At 46.4% G+C, this 21,049-nt stretch overlaps 1 protein-coding gene across 1 annotated transcript in view; it reads left to right on the top strand.

The window, feature by feature from the left end:
* The window catches only part of C1H5orf63 (chromosome 1 C5orf63 homolog), a 134,366-nt gene extending 121,318 nt beyond the window's left edge, over nucleotides 1-13,048 (top strand). Inside the window, exon 4 of the mRNA XM_063961400.1 lies at nucleotides 12,803-13,048. Coding sequence (XP_063817470.1) covers nucleotides 12,803-12,979 — 177 coding nt within the window. The 3' untranslated portion in view covers nucleotides 12,980-13,048. The remainder of the gene's footprint in view (nucleotides 1-12,802) is intronic.
* The last annotated feature ends 8,001 nt before the right edge of the window (nucleotides 13,049-21,049 follow it).

Here is a 21,049-nt window from a genome sequence, read left to right as displayed (position 1 = left end):
AGGTTGTTTTAAGGACAATAACCATTGTTTAAATATCATGTTTAAATATCATTACTGGTGGTGTTGCTGTCCCAATTGTGTATACACTGTGTGGAGGCAATATCTTTTGAATATTTTCTATATCTCAGAGGACGGTGAAGACTACTTGTCTTTATTTTAATATAATGATTCATTTTGGCAGCCACATGACCATACCAGGGAGTTGCACTTGCTCACCCAGGGCTGATTTTTTTTCGCTGCATCCAATCAATACTCTTCATACACAAGGTGTAATAGATGGATGGAGTTCTAGGTGGAAGTGAGATGAGATGCAGTAGTTGCTATATTCAAGGAGTGTATGCTTGAAAATATATATTTCTCTAACGTCCTAGTGGATGCTGGGGACTCCGTAAGGACCATGGGGAATAGACGGGCTCCGCAGGAGACTGGGCACTCTAAGAAAGATTTAGTACTACTGGTGTGCACTGGCTCCTCCCTCTATGCCCCTCCTCCAGACCTCAGTTAGAATCTGTGCCCGGACAGAGCTGGGTGCATTTTAGTGAGCTCTCCTGAGCTTGCTAATAAGAAAGTATTTTAGTTAGGTTTTTTTATTTTCAGAGAGCTTCTGCTGGCAACAGACTCTCTGCTACGTGGGACTGAGGGGAGAGAAGCAAACCTACTAACTGCGGCTAGGTTGCGCTTCTTAGGCTACTGGACACCATTAGCTCCAGAGGGATCGAACACAGGAGCCTAACCTTGGTCGTCCGTTCCCGGAGCCGCGCCGCCGTACCCCTCGCAGAGCCAGAAGACAGAAGCCGGCGGGTTGAAGCAAGAAGACGTCAAAATCGGCGGCAGAAGACTCCTGTCTTCATATGAGGTAGCGCACAGCACTGCAGCTGTGCGCCATTGCGCCCACACTAACCCACACACTCCGGTCACAGTAGGGTGCAGGGCGCAGGGGGGGGGCGCCCTGGGCAACAATTGATTACCTCCTGGCAAAAAGCAGCATATATACAGTTGGACACTGTTATATGCATGAGCCCCCGCCATTAATTTTACACAAAATCGCGGGAGAAGCCCGCCGCTGAGGGGGCGGGGCCTTCTTCCTCAGCACTCACCAGCGCCATTTTCTCTCCACAGCTCCGCTGAGAGGAAGCTCCCCAGGCTCTCCCCTGCAGAAGCACGATAGAGAGGGTGAAAAAGAGAGGGGGGGGGGCACATAAATTTGGCGTAAAAACAATATATACAGCAGCTACTGGGTTAACACTAAGTTACTGTGTGATTCCTGGGTCATACAGCGCTTGGGTGTGTGCTGGCATACTCTCTCTCTGTCTCTCCAAAGGGCCTTGTGGGGGAACTGTCTTCAAATAGAGCATGCCCTGTGTGTGTGGTGTGTCGGTACGTGTGTGTCGACATGTCTGAGGTAAAAGGCTCCCCTAAGGAGGAGATAGAGCAAATATGTGTGTGAGAGGGTGTCTCCATCGACAACGCCAACACCTGTTTGGATATGTGTAAGTGCTGAGGTGAATGTATTGCACAAAAGATTAGAGAACAGACAGGAAATCTACCCATGTCTGTCCCTATGTCACAGAGACCTTCAGAGTCTCACAATGCTCACTATCCAAAATAATAAACACTGATATCGACACGGAGTTTGACTCCAGTGTCGACTACGATAATGCAAAGTTACAGCCAAAATGGCTGAAAGGTATTCAATATATGATTATTGTAATAAAAGATGATTTGCATATCACTGATGACTCATTTGTCCCTGACACAAGGGTACACATGTTAAGGGGAAGAAAGCTGAGGTAAATTTCCCTTCTCTCATGAGGAAAAAGAGCGGGAATCTCCAGACAAGAGACTGCAGCTTCCCACAAAAAATTCTCAGGCAGTATCCTTTCCCCACTAGGGCCAGGATGTGATGGGATTCTTCCCCTAGGGTGTCACGTTTGCACAGAAGGTAGCACTAGCTATTCTCAGGGATCCTGCAGATAGCGTGCACATTCTGGTACACTACTCAGACCGGCGATTGCGTCGGCATGGGTTTATAGCGCTGTGGCTGCGTGGACAGGTACCTTATCAGCAGAGATTGAGACCCTAGTATGCATATAGATATATATATATATATATAGATATATATATATATATATATATATGTATATATAGAGATATATATATATTAAAGATGCTGTCTTAAGAGATAGGTATATATATATAAAACATGCCCAAAGAGACATGAGTATACTGGGTCCTAGAGTCAAAGCTATGTCGATTTCTGCTTGACGTGTCCTGTAGAATATGCAATGGACAGATGATGCCGACTTAAGAGGCATATGGAAGGCTGAGGATTGTGTGGAGAAGGGTTCTCGGACCTGGTCTCCACAGCTATAGCTGGTAATTCTGATATTTTGCCTTATATTCCTGCACAGCCTAGGAAAGCACGACATTATCAAATGCAGCCTTTCGAATAAAGAAACAAGAAAGTCCGAGGTGCGTCCTTTCTTGCCAGAAGCAGGGGCAGAGGAAAGAAGCTGCGCAACACAGCTAGTTCCTAGGAACAGAAGTCCTCCCCGGACTCTACTAAAATCCACCGCATGTCGCTGGGGCTCCACAGGCGGAGCTAGGCCCTGTGGGGGCACGCCTTCGTAAGTTCAGCCACAAGTGGGTTCACTCCCTGTTAGATCCATGGGCAATAGATATTGTGTCTCAGGGATACAAGCTGGACTTTGAGAAGATGCCCCCTCACCGACAGCCCTGCCGGCTTCCCCCCACGAGAGGGAACCAGTGTTAACTGCAATTCACAAATTGTATCTTCAACAGGTGGTGGTCAAGGTTCCCCTCCTTCAACAAGGAGGGGGTTATTATTCGACCTTGTTGTAGTCCCAAAACCAGACGGTTCGGTCGGACCCATATTGAATTTAAAATCTCTGAACATATACCTGAAAAGGTTCAAGTTCAAGATGGAATAGCTAAGAGCGGTTATTGCAAGCCTGAAAGGGGGAGATTTTATGGTGACTCGGTACATAAAGGATGCATACCTTCATGTCCCCATTTATCCACCTCATCAGGCGTACCTCAGAATTGCGGTACGGGATTGTCATTACCAATTTCAGACGTTGCCGTTTGGTCTCTCCACGGCCTTGAGAATATTCACCAAGGCAATGGCGGAAATGATGGTGCTCCTGCGGAAACAAGGTGTCACTATTATCACGTACTTGGACGATCTCCTCATAAAAGCGAGATCAAGAGAGCATTTGCTGAACAGCGTATCACTTTCTCTGGAAGTGTAACGGCAACACGGCTGGATTCTATATATTCCAAAGTCGCAGTTGGTTCTTACAGCTCATCTGCCTCTCCTAGGCATGATCCTAGACACAGACCAGAAAAGGGTTTATCTCCCGATAGAGAGAGCTCAGGAGCTCGTGACACAGTGCATCACTGCACTCGAGTCCTGGGAAGGAGGGTGGCATCATACGAGGCCATTCCCTTCGGCAGGTTCCATACGAGGACCTTCCAATGGGACTTACTGGACAAGTGGTCCGGATCACATCTTCAGATGCATCGGTTAATCACCCTATCCCCCAGAGCCAGGGTGTCTCTCCTGTGGTGGCTGCAGAGTGCTCACCTTCTCGAAGGTCGCAGATTCGGCATTCAGGACTGGGTCCTGATGACCATGGATGCAAGCCTCCGAGGGTGGGGGGCAGTCACACAGGGAAGAAATTTCCAAGAGCTGTGGTCAAGGCAGGAGACTTGCCTTCACATCAATATCCTGGAACTAAGGGCCATATACAACGCCCTAAGTCAAGCGGAGACCCTGCTTCGCGACCAACCGGTTCTGATTCAGTCAGACAATATCACCGCAGTGGCTCATGTAAACCGCCAAGGCGGCACAAGGAGCAGGGTGGCGATGGTAGAAGCCACCAGAATTCTTCGCTGCGCGGAGAATCACGTAAGAGCACTGTCAGCAGTGTTCATTCCGGGAGTGGACAACTGGGAAGCAGACTTCCTCAGCAGGCACGACCTCCACCCGGGAGAGTGGGGACTTCGTCAAGAAGTCTTCACACAGATTACAAATCGATGGGAACTGCCACAGGTGGACATGATGGCATCCCGCCTCAACAAAAAGCTACAGAGGTATTGCGCCAAGTCAAGAGACTCTCAGGCGATAGCTGTAGACGCACTGGTGACACCGTGGATGTTCCAGTCGGTTTATGTGTTTCCTCCTTTTCCTCTCTTCCCAAGGTGCTGAGAATCATAAGTAAAAGAGGAGTGAGAACAATACTCATTGTTCCGGATTGACCAAGAAGGACTTGGTATCCAGAGCTGCAAGAAATGCTCACAGAGGACCCATGGCCTCTGCCTCTAGGGCAGGATCTGTTGCAGCAGGAACCTTGTATGTTCCACGACTTACCGCAGCTGCGTTTGACGGCATGGCGGTTGGATGCCGGATCCTAGTAGAAAAGAGGGATTCCGGATGAGGTTATTCCTACGCTGATAAGGGCTAGGAAGGACGTGACAGCTAAACATTATCACCGTATACGGCGAAAATATGTTGCTGGGTGTGAAGCCAGGGATGCCTCTACAGAGGAAGTTCAGCTGGGCCGTTTCCTTCACTTTCTACAGTCGGGAGTGACTTTGGGCCTAGAATTGGGGTCAATTAAGGTCCAGATTTCGGCCCGATCCATTTTCTTTCATACAAAAACTAGCTTCTCTACCTGAAGTTCAGACGTTTGTAAAGGGAGTGCTGCATATTCAGCCCCCTTTTTTGTGCCACCAGTGGCACCTTGGGATCTTAACGTGGTGTTGAGTTTCCTGAAATCTCACTGGTTTGAGCCGCTTAAGACCGTGGAGTTAAAATATCTCACGTGGAAAGTGGCCAAAAATTGGCGGCTTTGTCATGTAAAAGCCCCGATCTGGTTTTTCATATGGACAGGGCAGAATTACGGACTCGTCCACAATTTCTGCCAAAGGTGGTGTCATCTTTTCATGTGAACCAACCTATTGTGGTGCCTGCGGCTACTCGTGACTTGGAGGATTCCAAGTTACTAGATGTAGTCAGGGCTTTGAAGATTTATGTAGCCAGATCGGCTGGAGTCAGGAAACCTGACTCGCTGTTTATCCTGTATGCATCCAACAAGCTGGGTGCTCGCTGGATCTGTAACACGATTCAGCAGGCTCATTCTGCGGCTGGCTTGCCGCCTCCAAAATCAGTAAAAGCCCATTCCACAAGGAAGGTGGGCTCTTCTTGGGCGGCTGCCCGAGGGGTCTCGGCATTACAGCTTTGCCGAGCAGCTACTTGGTCGGGTTCAAACACTTTTGCAAAGTTCTACAAGTTTGATACCCTGGCTGAGGAGGACCTTGTGTTTGCTCATTCGGTGCTGCAGAGTCATCCGCACTCTCCCGCCCGTTTGGGAGCTTTGGTATAATCCCCATGGTCCTTACGGAGTCCCCAGCATCCACTAGGACGTTAGAGAAAATAAGCTTTTACTCACCGGTAAATCTATTTCTCGTAGTCCGTAGTGGATGCTGGGCGCCCGTCCCAAGTGCGGACTTCTTCTGCAATACTTGTATATAGTTATTGCTTAAATAAGGGTTATGTTATGGTTGCATCAGGTTTGTCTGATGCTCTGTTGTTGTTCATACTGTTGACTGGGTATGTTATCACAAGTTATACGGTGTGATTGGTGTGGCTGGTATGAGTCTTACCCTGGATTCCAAAATCCTTTCCTTGTAATGTCAGCTCTTCCGGGCACAGTTTCCTTAACTGAGGTCTGGAGGAGGGGCATAGAGGGAGGAGCCAGTGCACACCAGTAGTACTAAATCTTTCTTAGAGTGCCCAGTCTCCTGCGGAGCCCGTCTATTCCCCATGGTCCTTACGGAGTCCCCAGCATCCACTACGGACTACGAGAAATAGATTTACCGGTGAGTAAAATCTTATTTTTTTAAATCCTGGTACATACTTAGTCTTCGCCTTGCCCTTGTACCAGCTCCCTGCTGAAACAGCCTTGCCTGTTGCCGTGCCACCACTGCATGAATTTGAATCTATTCACATTAAAAGGAGAGCTTGGGGGAAGCCCAGCCGCCTCATAATTAATGGGCACGCCCCCATTTGTAAAGCTGACAGGGCCGCACCCCCTTTTCAATTGCACGTACAATCATGCTGCGCATTGCCCTGCCCACATCCTAGCGGGAAAATTGTATACTAGTGATGTTAGTGGTATGTTTAATTATTATTATTATTACAGGTTGAGTATCCCATATCCAAATATTCCGAAATACGGAATATTCCGAAATACAGACTTTTTTTTAGTGAGACTGAGATAGTGAAACCTTTGTTTTTTAATGGCTCAATGTACACAAACTTTGTTTAATACTCAAAGTTATTAAAAATATTGTATTAAATGACCTTCAGGCTGTGTGTAAAAGGTATATATGAAACATAAATGAATTGTGTGAATGTATACACACTTTGTTTAATGCACAAAGTTATAAAAAATATTTGCTAAAATTACCTTCAGGCTGTGTGTATAAGGTGTATTTGTAACATAAATGCATCCTGTGCTCAGATTTAGGTCCCATCACCATAATATCTCATTATGGTATGCAATTATTCCAAAATACGGAAAAATCCCATATCCAAAATACCTCTGGTCCCAAGCATTTTGGATAAGGGATGCTCAACCTGTATTATTATCCTCTATTTATGTGGCGCCATAAGGGTTCCGCAGCGCCCAATTACAGAGTGCGTATGCACATAAGCAAAACAGCAAAATAGTGACTTACAGTTGAAGACAATATGGTACAGGGTAACTAAGCGTAACTACATCAGTAGACACTGAGATGAGTGTCAGGTAGCCGAAAACTGGAGGATATGGGCAGTTGAGGATTATTAAAGTAATAAAAGAATTAGCACATGAGGGAAGAGGGCCCTACTCGTGAGAGCTTACATTCTAAAGGGGAGGGGCAGACAGACAGGGGTGACACAGAAGTGGTAGACCGAGCGTGGGATAGAGGGTTAGGATGAGATTTGGCTGGGGTTGGTAAATAACAGTGGGTCTTAAGAGCCCGATTAAAGTTCTGTAGAGAGGTGTGGAGTCTGAGGGGGAGACTTCCTGAGTAAGGGAGCAGCACGTGAAAAATCTTGGAGATAGAAGTGGGAGGAAGTAATCAGAAGACAGGAGAGTCGGCGTGCATTAGTAGAGCGAAGAGGACGGGTGGGAGAGTAAAGGGGAGATAAGGTCAAAGATGTAAGTAGGTGAGGAGTGGGTGAGTGCTTTGTAAGTGAGTGTGAGAAGTTTGAATTGGATTCGGGAAGGGAAGCCAGTGAAGGGCTTGTAGGAGAGGGGAGTTGGATGTAGTGCGTTTGGTGAGGAAGATGAGCCGGGCTGCAGCATTGAAGATAGATTGGAGTGGAGAGAGGTAATTGTCAGAAAGGGTCTGATCCTGGAAATGTTTTTGAGATGAAAATGACAGGTTTGTGAGAGGTGCTGAATGTATGGTTTGAAGGAGAGGGAGGAATCAACGATTACTCCAAGACAGCGTACTTGGGGGCTAGAGGAGATAGTCGTGCCATCAATGGATAATGAGATTGCGGGACGGTGGGAAGATTATCAGCTCAGTCTTGGACATGTTAAGTTTAAGAAAGCGCTGGGACATCCAGGAAGAGATAGCAGAGAGACAGTTGGTTTTACGAGTGAGGAGATCAGGGGAGGAAAGGTAGATTTGAGTGTCGTCAGCGTAGAGGTCATATTAGAAGTTAAAAGAACTATTGAGTTCACCCAAAGAGGACGTATAGAGAGAGGACCAAGAACAGAACTTTGGGGGACACCAACAGTAAGAGGAAGTGAGGGGGAGGTAGCGTCATGAGAGGAGATAGAGAAGGAACGATCAGAGAGGTAGGAGAACAGCCAGGAGAGGGCAGTATCGCGCAGACCAAGAGAGTGAAGGATTTGCAGAAGGAGAAGGTGGTCCACAGTGTCAAAAGCTGCAGAGAGGTCAAGAAGAATAAGCAGAGAGTAGTGGCCCTTAAATTTGGCTGCATGGAGGTCATTGCAGACTTTTGTGAGTGTAGTTTCAGTGGAGTGGAGAGAGCGGAAACCAGACTGGAATGGGTCAAGCAGTGAGTGGGAAGAAATAAAGGCAGTGAGGCGGTTATAGACAGTACGCTCAAGGAGTTTGGAGGCAAGAGGGAGAGAGATGGGTTGATAGTTGGAGAGAGTGTTTGGATCAAGGGTAGGTTTTTTAAGAATAGAGGAGAAAAGAGCATGCTTGAAGGCAGAGGGGACAGTTCCTGATGAGAGGGAGAGATTGAGAAAGTAGGCAAGATGGGAACAGGCAGAAAGAGAAAGGTAGCGGAGGAGGTGGGAGGGGATAGGGTCAAGTGGGGGACGGGGGGACGGATGAGGGCCATGACTTCCTCACCAGATACATGGGAGAAAGATGTCAGAGTTGGTAAGAGGGAAGAGGAAGGGTGGCAAGGGATGGATGATGGCTGGTCTGGTGGGATGTGATGTCCTGACATATGGAGTCAATCTTGGATGTAAAATAAGTGGCAAAGTCAAGAGCAGACAATGAGGATGGGAGAGGAGGTGGTAGTGGGCAGAGGAGGGAGTTCACAGTGGCAAAGAGGCGCCGGGGGTTGGAAGACTTGGTAGAGATGAGAATTTTGAAGTATGATTGTTTAGCGAGGGAAATGGAAGCACTGAAGGATGAGAGCCTAAATTTAAAATGGAGGAAGTCTGCCTTAGAGCGTGATTTCCTCCACTGTCGCTCGGCAGTACTGAGCATTTTTGAAGATATTTGGTGTGTCAGGGTTGAGGTGTTGATCTGCGATCTGTTGATAAGTGTTCTCTTGTTTGTGTTTTGTGAAAAACAAAGTTATTGTGGATGTACTGGTATTAAGGCCAATACAGGTTGAGTATCCCTTATCCAAAATGCTTGGGAACAGAAGTATTTTGGATATCAGATTTTTCCGTATTTTGGAATAATTGCATACCATAATGAGATATCATGGCGATGGGACCTAAGTCTAAGCACAGAATGCATTTATGTTTCATATACACCTTATACACACAGCCTGAAGGTCATTTTAGCCAATATTTTTAATAACTTTGTGCATTAAACAAAGTGTGTGTACATTCACACAATTCATTTATGTTTCATATACACCATATACACACAGCCTGAAGGTCATTTAATACAATATTTTTAATAACTTTGTGTATTAAACAAAGTTTGTGTACATTTAGCCATCAGAAAACAAAGGTTTCACTATCTCACTCTCACTCAAAAAAGTCTGTATTTCGGAATATTCCGTATTTCGGAATATTTGGATATGGGATACTCAACCTGTACCACGTATTTGTACCGTTTTCAGCACTATTATCATGAAACACTGATGAATTGCCTGTGGGAGCTAAATGTGTGGGTCACAGTGGTCTGACCTGTAATGTTACACTTGCAATCCCTTTTCATTCTTAGAAAGCTAAATTAAATATTTAATGATACTAAGCTCTTATTTACAGGCATTTGTATTCTCAATACACAGTGGTACATAATGAAACATGCAAAAGGCTCAAATATCGCTCTGCTTGGAAATCATTTCAGTTACATTACTGAATTCTTACAATAGGGTAAAATAAAGTGCAATGTAGAGTAAGTGGATGATCATAGCTCCATTTCATCTTTCTAGTCCGTAGCATATTTTGTCACATAATTCCAAAATTCGCAAAACCTAAATGGTAGGTTATGAGACGTGTGCAAAGTATATTGGGGTGCAGTGGTGGAACTTTGGTACAGTGCACCAGGGCCCCTGATGATTAAGTGGCCCACGGCTGCGATCCATCTCTCACTCCTACCCAGATCACACAAGTCGCCTCGCCGCTTATAGAATGTGTTTGGGGCCCCAGTGTGATTACAAGCCAACTATTCCCCAGCCCGGCTCAGAATGTGCTGGACCCCTGACTCTACCGTCCTCCCCCCCCCCCAATTGCCGTAATATTCAGCTGCAAAGAGAGCTCTGCGGCCATATTACATTGTTCCTCTTGGCGCCGGATCAGGAGGGCAAGGCAGCGCTGCTTCTAGGAAGCGATTTATACTGCTGACAGCTCTTACCAGAGCTGAAGAAGAGGCAGCTCCCACTCCTGGTAAGTGCCAATGCCGGGTGTGGATGTAACCACGAGTGTGTGTGACTCCTGCCTCTCTCCTGCCTCTCCCTCTCAGGCACTGACTCTCCATCACCCACTGCCTCTTGCTGTCACTCACTGCTACCCACTGTGTCTCCTAGTCACCCAATGCCTCTCCTTGTCACCGTCTGCCACCCATTGCCTCCTGCAGTCACCTGCTGCCTCCTTCTATCACCCACGGTCAACCTCTACCACCTATTGCCTCCCGCAGTCGCCTACAGTCTCTCCTTGTCACCCACTTCCAGTCTCTTGCTGTCATCCACTTCCAGCCTCTTGCTGTCACCCACTTTTTCACCCTGCCACTCTCTGCCTCCTGCTGTCACAAACTGACACCCTCAGTCTCCCCAGTCACCCTCAGCCTACCAGTTACCCACTACCTCCTGCTGTTATCCACTACCTCCTGCTGTCACCCAGTGCCTCTCTGTCCCCAGCTGCCTGTCTGTCACCTACCTTCCCAGTAACCCACTGCCTCACCCTCTGTCACCCACTTTCTCCCCCTGCCACTCACTGTCTCTCCCACTGTCACCCACTGCAATTACCTGTCATCCATTGTCTCCCCTTGTGAGGCAGAGACGGGGGCCCCAAGGCATATTTTTGCACCTGTGCCAAACACCCGACCTCTGTTGGGGTGTATAGTATAAGTGAGAAGAGAGGGATTTCTTGAGAAGAGACAGAATTAGACTTTATTATTTTCTATTTTTATTGTTAATATGAAGCTTTGCCATTTTTATATATATATATATATATATATATATATATATATAAAATGTTGTTGTCTTCACCCGCTTTGCCCCTATTTTGTCTTGTCATTTTCCGCTATAGTCATGAATTTCCTCTTGATTGTCTTGTACCCCTTTCAGACCGCCAGGTTTGAACACGGTTTATTGCACACGAGCGCACATAACACATGTTGCGCATGCGCAGATGTGTAAAAATCACTTCATAGCAATTTTTGCACATCAGTGACAGGGTCTGAATTAGGCCCTATATCGCTAACAATGCCGATCAGTGATGTCCTCCGGCCACCAACCCAAACATACAGTTTTGGTCGATATAGCTAAAATTTACCTGCATGTATAGGTGACCGAATACTTTGTTAATGATCCACGGGATCGTGCATCATTAATGATATTGGGCCTAATTCAAGGTTGATTGCAAAACAAAATTTTCCTCTAATGGGCAAAACCATGTGCACTGCAGGTGGGGCAGATAGAACACGTGCAGAGAGCGTCAGATTTGGGTGGGGTGTGTTCAAACTGAAATGTAAATTGCAGTGTATAAAATAAACCAGCCAGCATTTACCCTGCACAGAAACCATATAACCCACCCAAATCTAACTCTCTCTGCACATGTTATATCTCCCCCCCCCCCCCCCCGCAATACACATGGTTTTGCCCATTTGAGGAAATTTTGTTTTGCAATCTACCTTGAATTAGAACCTTTGTACGTACACAGTGGATGATATTAAAAACGAGATCTCTCAGAAGGGTCAAAAAGCCTAAAGGCCCGTACACACTGGTCGATATATCGGCCGTTCTCCTGAACGGCCGATATATCGCGGGACCGTCGGCCAGTGTGTACGGCCGATACGTCTGTGAACTCCGTCGTTCACAGACGTATCGCGTCGGCCGCGCAGCACAGCCGACGGCCAATATATCTACCGATATATTGGCGTGTCGCTGTGTGTGTACGGGGCGGTCGGCCGACCGCCCGTACACATGCTGCGGCGGTCGGCGGTGATTGACAGGTGAACTGGGCGGGCGTGTGTACACGCCCGCCCAGTTCATGACGTCAGTCCCCGACGGATCGAGCAGTGTGTATGCTGAATACACTGCTCGATCCGTCCATAGATATATCTGCAGATCAATTGATCTGCAGATATATCTGTTAGTGTGTACCCACCTTAACCCTACTTGCAGCCTAACCTTTACCATAACATTGATGTTTACATTCTGGCTGTCAACATTATAAATGTTGACAAAACCTGTTGTGTGTTCTGTATGATCTTAGTGATTTTAGAGGAAATGTTGAACTTGAAATACTATTGCTACCTAACTAGGGGTGTGTGTGTGTGTGTGTGTGTGTGTGTGTGTGTGTGTGTGTGTGTGTGTGTGTGTGTGTGTGTGTGTATATATATATATATAGGTGTAGGATGTAAGGTGCCATTAGATTGTACTAGATTCCAATTTTCTGTAAAGAAAAATAAATAGTTATAATAATGTGAGAAGATTTGATAAAACTGGAAGCCGGAAGGCCCCCACACATCTGCAACTGATTGTCCCAATTCTCCAATCCCCGACACCCCCTCACACCCCCCTTACCCCGTTCAGGAATAATCAACATGTTGAAAATATTGATTACCTGAATTCAAATCGGGGATTGGCAAATCTAGGATTTTGTAACATGAAGAATTTCCCCAATTCCCTGACGGATCCCTGATCATTAACCGCTGCCGATTGCCATTTCAAGGTGAGATTAGGGAAATGCCCCCCCCCCTACCCCTGATGTATTGGGCCCTTTAGGTGCAGTCTAAATGAAATTATGAATTATATTTCAGTGTTTCTATATAATCCAGAATACAGTATGTGGGGACTTTCAGCGTAAACTTATGTTTATAAATGTTTTATTTGTTTTAGTTTGTTTTAGAACAAGTGGATATCACTCTTCCAGAGAACGCAGCTTGGTATAACCGGTACAAATATGACATTCCTGTGTTTCACCTGGATGGGCAGTTTCTGATGATGCACAGAGTAAATATTAAAAAATTGGAGAGACACCTCGGTAAACTGGAGCAAGAAGATGAACTAAAGTGACCCATAAAAATAAAAATACTGGTTTGTAGTATTTCTGCATTTTGTGTAAAATAAAATGTCATTATGGTATGTGTTCACTTTCTATGTAAAAATGACCACTGCCCATTGGTGTTCCATGCATCTATGAATTTTATTACAGTATACCTTAATTCCAGTAACATGCAGGGATTAAAATCAAACTATGTATTAAGGTATAAAATCAAAACGGAAAATACAAACTGTAAAAACAAAGGTATTGTACAGTGCCTGATAAGAATAAAGCCATGGTTAGAACTTCTGACTCCATACAGCTGGCACTATGAATATTTTATTTGAATTTCATTGTATCAATGGTTCTCTTTCAAAATACTATGTTTTTCAGTTTCAATAACACTCTAGCAAGAGGGACTCCGGTCGATTCCTTTTGTGAATTTAACATACAGTAATAAAAGTGTTGAGTGTTTTGCAGACTTATTGTTGAGGAGAGATCAGACACTCACCGCAGAGCGAGGAGGGAATATTGGGGGTGATTCAGACCTGATTGCACGTAGGTGGTTTTTAGCAGTGCTGCGATCAGGTAGTTGTCGCCTACAGGGGGAGGGGGTAATCGCTGTGCAGGGCTGCGATCGCCTGTGCAGAGAACTGCACAAACAAAAGTTATCTCCCCGTCACCCCTGCCTCAGTCAGCCGCTATCTCCCCGTCACCCCTGCCTCAGTCAGCCGCTATCTCCCCGTCACCCCTTCCTCAGTCAGCCGCTATCTCCTCGTCACCCCTGCCTCAGTCAGCCGCTATCTCCCCGTCACCCCTGCCTCAGTCAGCCGCTACCTCCCCGTCACCCCTGCCTCAGTCACCCGCTATCTCCCTGTCACCCCGCCCTCAGTCACCCGCTATCTCCCTGTCACCCTGCCCTCAATCACCCGCTATCTCCCTGTCACCCCATCCTCAGTCACCCGCTATCTCCCTGTCACCCCGCCCTCAGTCTCCCCCTATCTCCAGTCTCCCCCTATCTCAATGTCAACGCCTGCCTCAGTCATCCGCTATCTCAATGTCACCCCTGCCTCAAGTCACCCGCTATCTCAATGTCACCCCTGCCTCAGTGGGTGAAAAGGAGATAGTGGCTGACTGAGGCAGGGGTGACGGAGATAGTGGGTGACTGAGACAGGGGTGACGGGAAGATAGCAGGTGACTGAGGCAGGGGTAACATTGAGATAGCGGGTGACAGTGCCCCACTATCTCCCTGTCACCCGCTATCTCAATGTTACCCCTGCCTCAGTCACCTGCTATCTTCTGGTCACCCCTGCCTCAGTTACCCGCTATGTCCATCACCCGCTATCTCAGTATTACCCCTGCCTCAGTCACCCACTGTCTCCCGGTCACCCCTGCCTCACCAATTACCTGTCACCCACTATTGCCCTATACCCTTTTTGGACATGCCCCTTTCTTGTGAGATCACACCCCTTTTTCTAGGGCGCGCACTGTCCCTTTAAAAAGTTTATCCCATTAAGGGACGCCAACATTTATTTTTGCTTACTAAAAAAAATAAGCACAGGCCAGCTCTGAGTACATGACATAATTGTAGTGTTAATACAGTAGTTGACTTAGTATGTCCAACATGGTGTCATTCTATTACAGCATTTGAGGTGCTTCTCTAACACAATGAGTGGTGTGCAATAAGTTTTCGGATGCACAAAAAGTATTTTATTAGCATTGAATTTTTTTTAAAGTATTTGCTAGAGGAGTCTATGCATGATGTATGCGCTCAAACCACTTGGTGAAGCAGCTGGACCAGTCTGAAGCAGGTATGTCTTCTACATGCTGGTTGACGGTCGCCACTGAAGCTTCTAGTGGCTCAAAACGTATTTCACGCATCTTCTGCTTGATTTGTGGGCCAGTTTGCAGGGGGCAAGGTCTGGACTGTAAGGCGGATGACCGAGCTTCTGGATGCGTTTATGGGCCAGAAAATGAACCACTTTCCTGGACTTCTGGGCTGGTACATTATCATGATAGAGCAGGGCACAAGCGTGAGTTCTTGGATGGTGCCTGGAAATGGTTTCTAGCATTGCGCCAGGCATGGTATGCTGCTGCATGAGTGGTATGGTCACTACAGCACCAGTCTTGGCCACAGAAACAGCTACCATTTGCTTGGCTACGTCAGAACTTCTGTGGGGTCCACTGGGCCGACTGTTGTTTGGTCTCCAGGCTGAAACTGTAGATCAAGGATTCATCACCACTTATGATCTCCCAGAGTTTGAGCGACTGCCATCAAACCTGGCCAGCATGTTGCGACACCAAGTCACCCGCGACTACTCCTGCTCCTGAGTCGGCCATCAACGGGCCAAGCAGAGTATAAAGTGGATGGATTATGATGAGATGCCTATCTCCTTCTCTAACTGGGCCACGGTCACCCTGGCATACACCTCAACTATGGCCTGCATGGCAGCAACGTTGTCCTCTGTGATGGAGGACACAAGACGACCACAGTGCTACTCGTCTTCCAGGGACCATCTGCTGTGCCAAAATTCTGCAAACCAATCTAACACAGTGGTTCAGGATGGTGCTTCCTCCCCAAAAGCAGCTTACAATTGGTCAAAACTCTCCTGCTGTCACAGACCACTCTTATAGTCATAGAAGATCATGGCTCTCCAGTAGCCTCTTTTGAGCGGGATCCGGTCTGAAGATCGACAGTGTCTAGGTCGACCACTATAGGTCGACAGTCACTAGGTCGACATGGATGGAAGGTCGACAGGGTTTCTAGGTCGACATGTGCTAGGTCGACAAGTCTAAAGGTCGACATGAGTTTTTCAATTTTTTTTTTCTTTTTTTGGATTTTTTCATACTTAACGATCCACGTGGACTACGATTGGAACGGTAAAGTGTGCCGAGCGAAGCGGTAGCGGAGCGAAGGCACCATGCCCGAAGCATGGCGAGCGAACGCGGTGCACTAATTTGGGATCCCGGTCACTTTACGAAGAAAACGACACCAAAAAAAAAAAAATCCTCATGTCAGCCTTTAGACCTGTCGACCTAGCACATGTCGACCTAGAAACCCTGTCGACCTTCCATCCATGTCGACCTAGTGACTGTCGACCTATAGTGGTCGACCTAAACATTGTCGACCTAGATACTGTCGATAAAACGAACCACACCCCTTTTGAGCCCCATAATGAGTTTGTGAAGGAAGTGAACTTGATGATTTCTTCGGCGTGCAGGTCTAAGTATTTACAGTTCTGTGATATTTATCTTGATATTTCACAAGAACTTTAGTCAGAGATTTCAGTTCAAAACCAGTCAGATTGTGTCTATTCTACCTATGCACTGCACATCCGGAATCTTATTGCACTACCCTTATTGTCACCTCACTGTGACTAACAGCCTGGCAGGCTTCTTTCCAGTAAAGTCCAGCCACGCTATTTCTAGTAATGGTTTTCTCAGCTTTTTTTTACCTGCATTAGATCACGTTAGGAAACAGTCCCAACCGTGTGGAAGGTGCTGCAGCTGTCTGGAGCGTAGTGGTAATACTTTTCATTTTTCAGCAATGTTGCAGTGTAAAGCCAGTTTAACACTGAATCATGTATTTCATGTCTGAAAATGATAGTAATGATCCTATAAGGGGGCCGCACACTTTGGGCTAATCACTGTGTTGTGCCATTTAATTAACAATAGTGAACCCACACACAGAGCACTAGCGGTCACCATAGGGATTCATTTCGGTGATACTCAGCCATCTTTGAAAGTATGTGGAGTCTACTAAACACTGCAATTGTATACGGTCATTCAAATGATGTGTAATAGCCACTAGCTGTAGGCAGTCACACAGTTGCTTTAGTTGGACCCTTATGCTCCTTACTATGCATGTGCCAATATATTGTTTGCTTAGTAATTTTTTTTTTTTCTTAGGAGATGGTTTTCTTGGTTTTTTCTTCCCGGATGGTTCTGCAACTTTCATCATGCCCTACGAGTGGTAATTTACTGACCCCCCTCCACCCCAGATTATGGGGCATATCCATTATCCTTTATTTCTCACAATGTCTACACTCCCCATACTAAAGTTTGGGGATGTAGAAATTGAGACATTCATCAAACTCCGAAAATGCTTTAATTTCGGAGTTTGAAAGTGAAACTATTCACCATCCTGAGATGGCGAACAGCCCCCGAATCTCTCCACAAGCTGAGGTTTACTCGGCCGTGCTCCATTCTGCAGCCAGAGGGGAAAATTATCACTTTGTAAAAAGTCAATTTTTTTCGCAATGATAATTTTATGGTGGGGCCATGATGAATCATGAAATAAAATGTTAGAGAATGTAAAACTACAAATTCTCATTGCACATTTTTACATGATGAATATGCCCCAATATGGGAAGTTGGTAATAGCATAAACTACATGAAAAGTTGTAATTGTAGTATTGCATTGTATTTACAGACCTCGGCTGATCATAAATGAAGTGCATCTAGATATCCCATTATGGGAGACAGATAATCACTGCTGTAACTGCAACATACTACATGAAGGGCATTCATTACACAGCGCTAGTTACAAAAATATTTGTTACAATAATTTAACTGGAAGTTTTATAATTAGAATATATACCTTGTATATACGATTGTGAAGAAGTTCATTTTATTGTGTTGTAAAATGTATTAATTATTACAGTGCACATCTGTCACTGCGTACAGCTGATTGTTATAGGGACGTGTGCTATATTCACTTCTCAGCACATTGCTAATACATTGTATAGGTTTAGTGCAGTGCCACACTATGTAAAATGTGATAGAATTTTACAGCAATGACATTAATATTTTGATCACATTTCTTCCCAAAAGTGTCAATAAAACCTCGTCTTGATGCAATGCGCAAAATCCTAATGTGATAGGTGCAGTGTAGGGAGGTTCTGTGCTGGAGGACAGCCAGCCTTCAATAAAAGAACCTTGTGCTCCCCCAGCGATGACCTTCAGTGCTTTGTTCATAGTTGTTGTTAGGATAAAGTAGGTCTACAGAATTGCTAAATGTTCTTTTTATATTCAACTTCGGTATAACAGGGAACTATAAGAAAAGCACAACAAACACTTCTAATGTTCAGTATAGTAATATTTACTGTTTACTGTGGTTTATTTATCAAGGAGATAACGAGTATCAGTTATTCAGTTTTTCCAAATGTAACATTACTTGTAGTGCGAGTGAAAGCCTAATACTGTAATGTACAGTCCATACTATTCTCATTCATGAGTAAATAAACTAGAATATTGGCCCCTTCCTCGCTGTTTTATACTGCCTGCTATGATGGTTTGTGGTTTATTTAAATTAAGTGTTAGCTCAGAACATTAATCGGATCTAGAGGCACTCTCAAAGCTGGCAGGGTTCATACACCTTGATGTGGCAGAACAATTGTTAGGAGCACGGTGACCATGCCCCAGCTACTGCATGAGACGTCCTCACTCTGTGATACTGAGGGACGTTTCTGCACATGTGTAAGAAGGGGTTCTACAAGAAGTACATACAGCTGTAAAATACAGTACATGTAGCATATGCTCACCTACACATATTAAACCTACCTGTGTGTAGACAGCTGCTCTATATGGCATAAGTGTCAGCAGCTCTATAATATTTCTCCCTTCACTACAAGTCTTGTTTATCTATCTGAATAAGGGTAAATTCACCATGGTGATGTTGCTGCATGTATATTACGCCAGGTAGAGTCCCCTTTTATAAATTATGCCAGGTAGAGCCCCCTTTTACACACTACACCAAGTAGCGCCCCCTTTTACACACTATGCCAGGTAGCGCACCCTTTTACACAATACGCCAGGTAGAGTCCCCTTTTCTACATTTTTTTTCTAAGAGTTAGTTTAGGCACAGGGAGGCTGCTGGCAACAGCCTCCCTGCTTCGTGGGACTAAGGGGGGGGGAGTAGTGTCCGCCCTGAGGGATCTGAGCCACTTTCTCCGCTGACAGGACACTGAGCTCCTGAGGGTGCTGATCGTTAGCCGCTCCAGGTGACCGCTCACTCCCGCAGCTTGCCGCCACCCCCTCACAGAGCCAGAAGATTTAGGTGGTGAGTGAGTCAACGGCCCCCCTGGCAAGCGGGGAGCCGGTGTGAAGATGGCGGCAACAGGGTAGGGAGCGCAGTACTAACTGCACTCTGGGGCTCAGCGGCACTGTGTGGGGCGCCCTGAGCAAGCGCCTATACCCTACACTGGCCAGCAAGCCTGTCAGGGTCCCCGGATCACTGCCAGCAGAATCCTCAGACCAGTATAATAAAATGAAGAGCGGGTAGTAGCGCCATGTTCGGGGTCGGAGCTTCTCAGAGCGGACCCAGCAGAGTTCGGCGCCATTTTCCTGCCTGCAGTTCCTGTATACAGACGCTAACAGGGAAAGCTGTCCCTCCAAGCAACTCCAGCTATCCTGGGCGGTACCAGGGGGTTGTAGAGGGGGGGGGGGGGGGGGGGGGCGGGAGGCTGTGTAAAGTCTGTGTAGTCTATTAAGGTACACAGACAGCGCTGGTAGTTTTATTCGTTCTACCTTAGAAAGCGCTGTGTGTGGGTTGGCTCCAATCTCTGTGTCTCTCTGTGGCATTCTTGGGGGGAAACTGTGTCTGACATTTCACTGTGTGTTTGGGTGTTTAATATCTCCCATAGCCATGTCTAGGGACTCTGTGTCATATGCTGCAGAAGATGTGTCCTCTCAGGAGGAATTCATTCCATGTACACAGGAATGTAATGCTTTGTCTCAGATCCATATTGTTGAGCCTGGGTGGTTAACTTCTATCAAAGGAATGATCTCCCAGATCTCTACTGGGGTAGCTAATACTGAGACTGAAACACAGGTGTTACAGAAATCTATGGCAGTTTGGTCAGGTTCTGTTCCTATTCCTGCAAAATCCCCTAGCATGTTCCCACAGAAATGTGCACTTGCCCAAATTATGCAAGATGACACGGATACCGACTCTGATGCTGCAGATGGTGATGGGGAGGTGCTGAAGGGGGCGGAATCCCTTGCAAAGGGGGTGCGGCTCATGATTGAGGCCATTAGAGATGTTTTAAATATTACTGACATGCCACCTGAGCAGGTTGAGGAGGTTTACTTCACTGACAATAAGAAAGCCTCGCTAACCTTCCCTGCGTCTAAAGAATTAAACGCTATATTTGAAAAATCCTGGGAAAACCCGGAGAAAAAATTCCAGATGCCAAAAAGCGTTCTGGTTGCTTTTCCCTTCACTGGGGAGGATAGGAAAAAATGGGAAAACCCACCCATAGTGGACGCATCTGTCTACAGACTGTCTAAAAAGGAGGTTTTACCTGTCCCTGGATCTACCGCGTTAAAAGAACCGGCTGATCGTAAGATTGACACTACACACAAATCCATGGATAGAAGTGACACTGAATTGTTTCTACGTAACATACAGGATTCTTTGGGGTTCCTGGTGGAGTCCATGAAGGACCTGGGTACGCTGACTGCGCTGATATCTTCCATGTCAGTATCAGCTCGCAGGGGACTCTGGCTACGCCAATGGTCTGCAGATGCAGAATCCAGGAGAAGTGTGGAGAACCTACCCTACACGGGTCAGGCTCCATTTGGGGAATCATTGGATGCGTGGATTTCCACGGCAACTGCGGGTAGGTCACCTTTCTTTCCCTCTGCTACGCCTCCTATGCAGAAACCTTTTTCTTCAGCTGCATCGCAGTCCTTTCGGACCGCTAAGGCAAATAAGTCCAAGCCTCCTACCACCTTCTTTAGAGGTGGTCGTGCAAAATCCAAAAAGCCTGCTCCGGCAGGCTCCCAGGATCAGAAACCTGCTTCTGGTTCCTCAAACTCCTCAGCATGATGATGGACCGCACAGTCTGGAGGACGGGTTATTGGGGGCAAGACTCAGATGTTTCAGACACGTCTGGGTGTCATCCAGCCTGGATCCCTGGGTACAGGATATTGTGTCCCAGGAGTACAGACTGGAGTTCCAAGAACTCCTGCCTCACCGATTCTAACAAATCAGGCTTGCCAGCCTTGCTAACAGACAGGGCTATCCTACAGGAAGCCATCAAAAAATTGGAAAAGTCACAGGTCATTATTCCAGTTCCACCTCATATGCAAAACAAGGG

The sequence above is a fragment of the Pseudophryne corroboree genome, chromosome 1, assembly GCF_028390025.1.
Source record: "Pseudophryne corroboree isolate aPseCor3 chromosome 1, aPseCor3.hap2, whole genome shotgun sequence".
Lineage (NCBI taxonomy): Eukaryota > Metazoa > Chordata > Amphibia > Anura > Myobatrachidae > Pseudophryne > Pseudophryne corroboree.
This window is presented reverse-complemented; position numbering and strand designations above follow the sequence as displayed.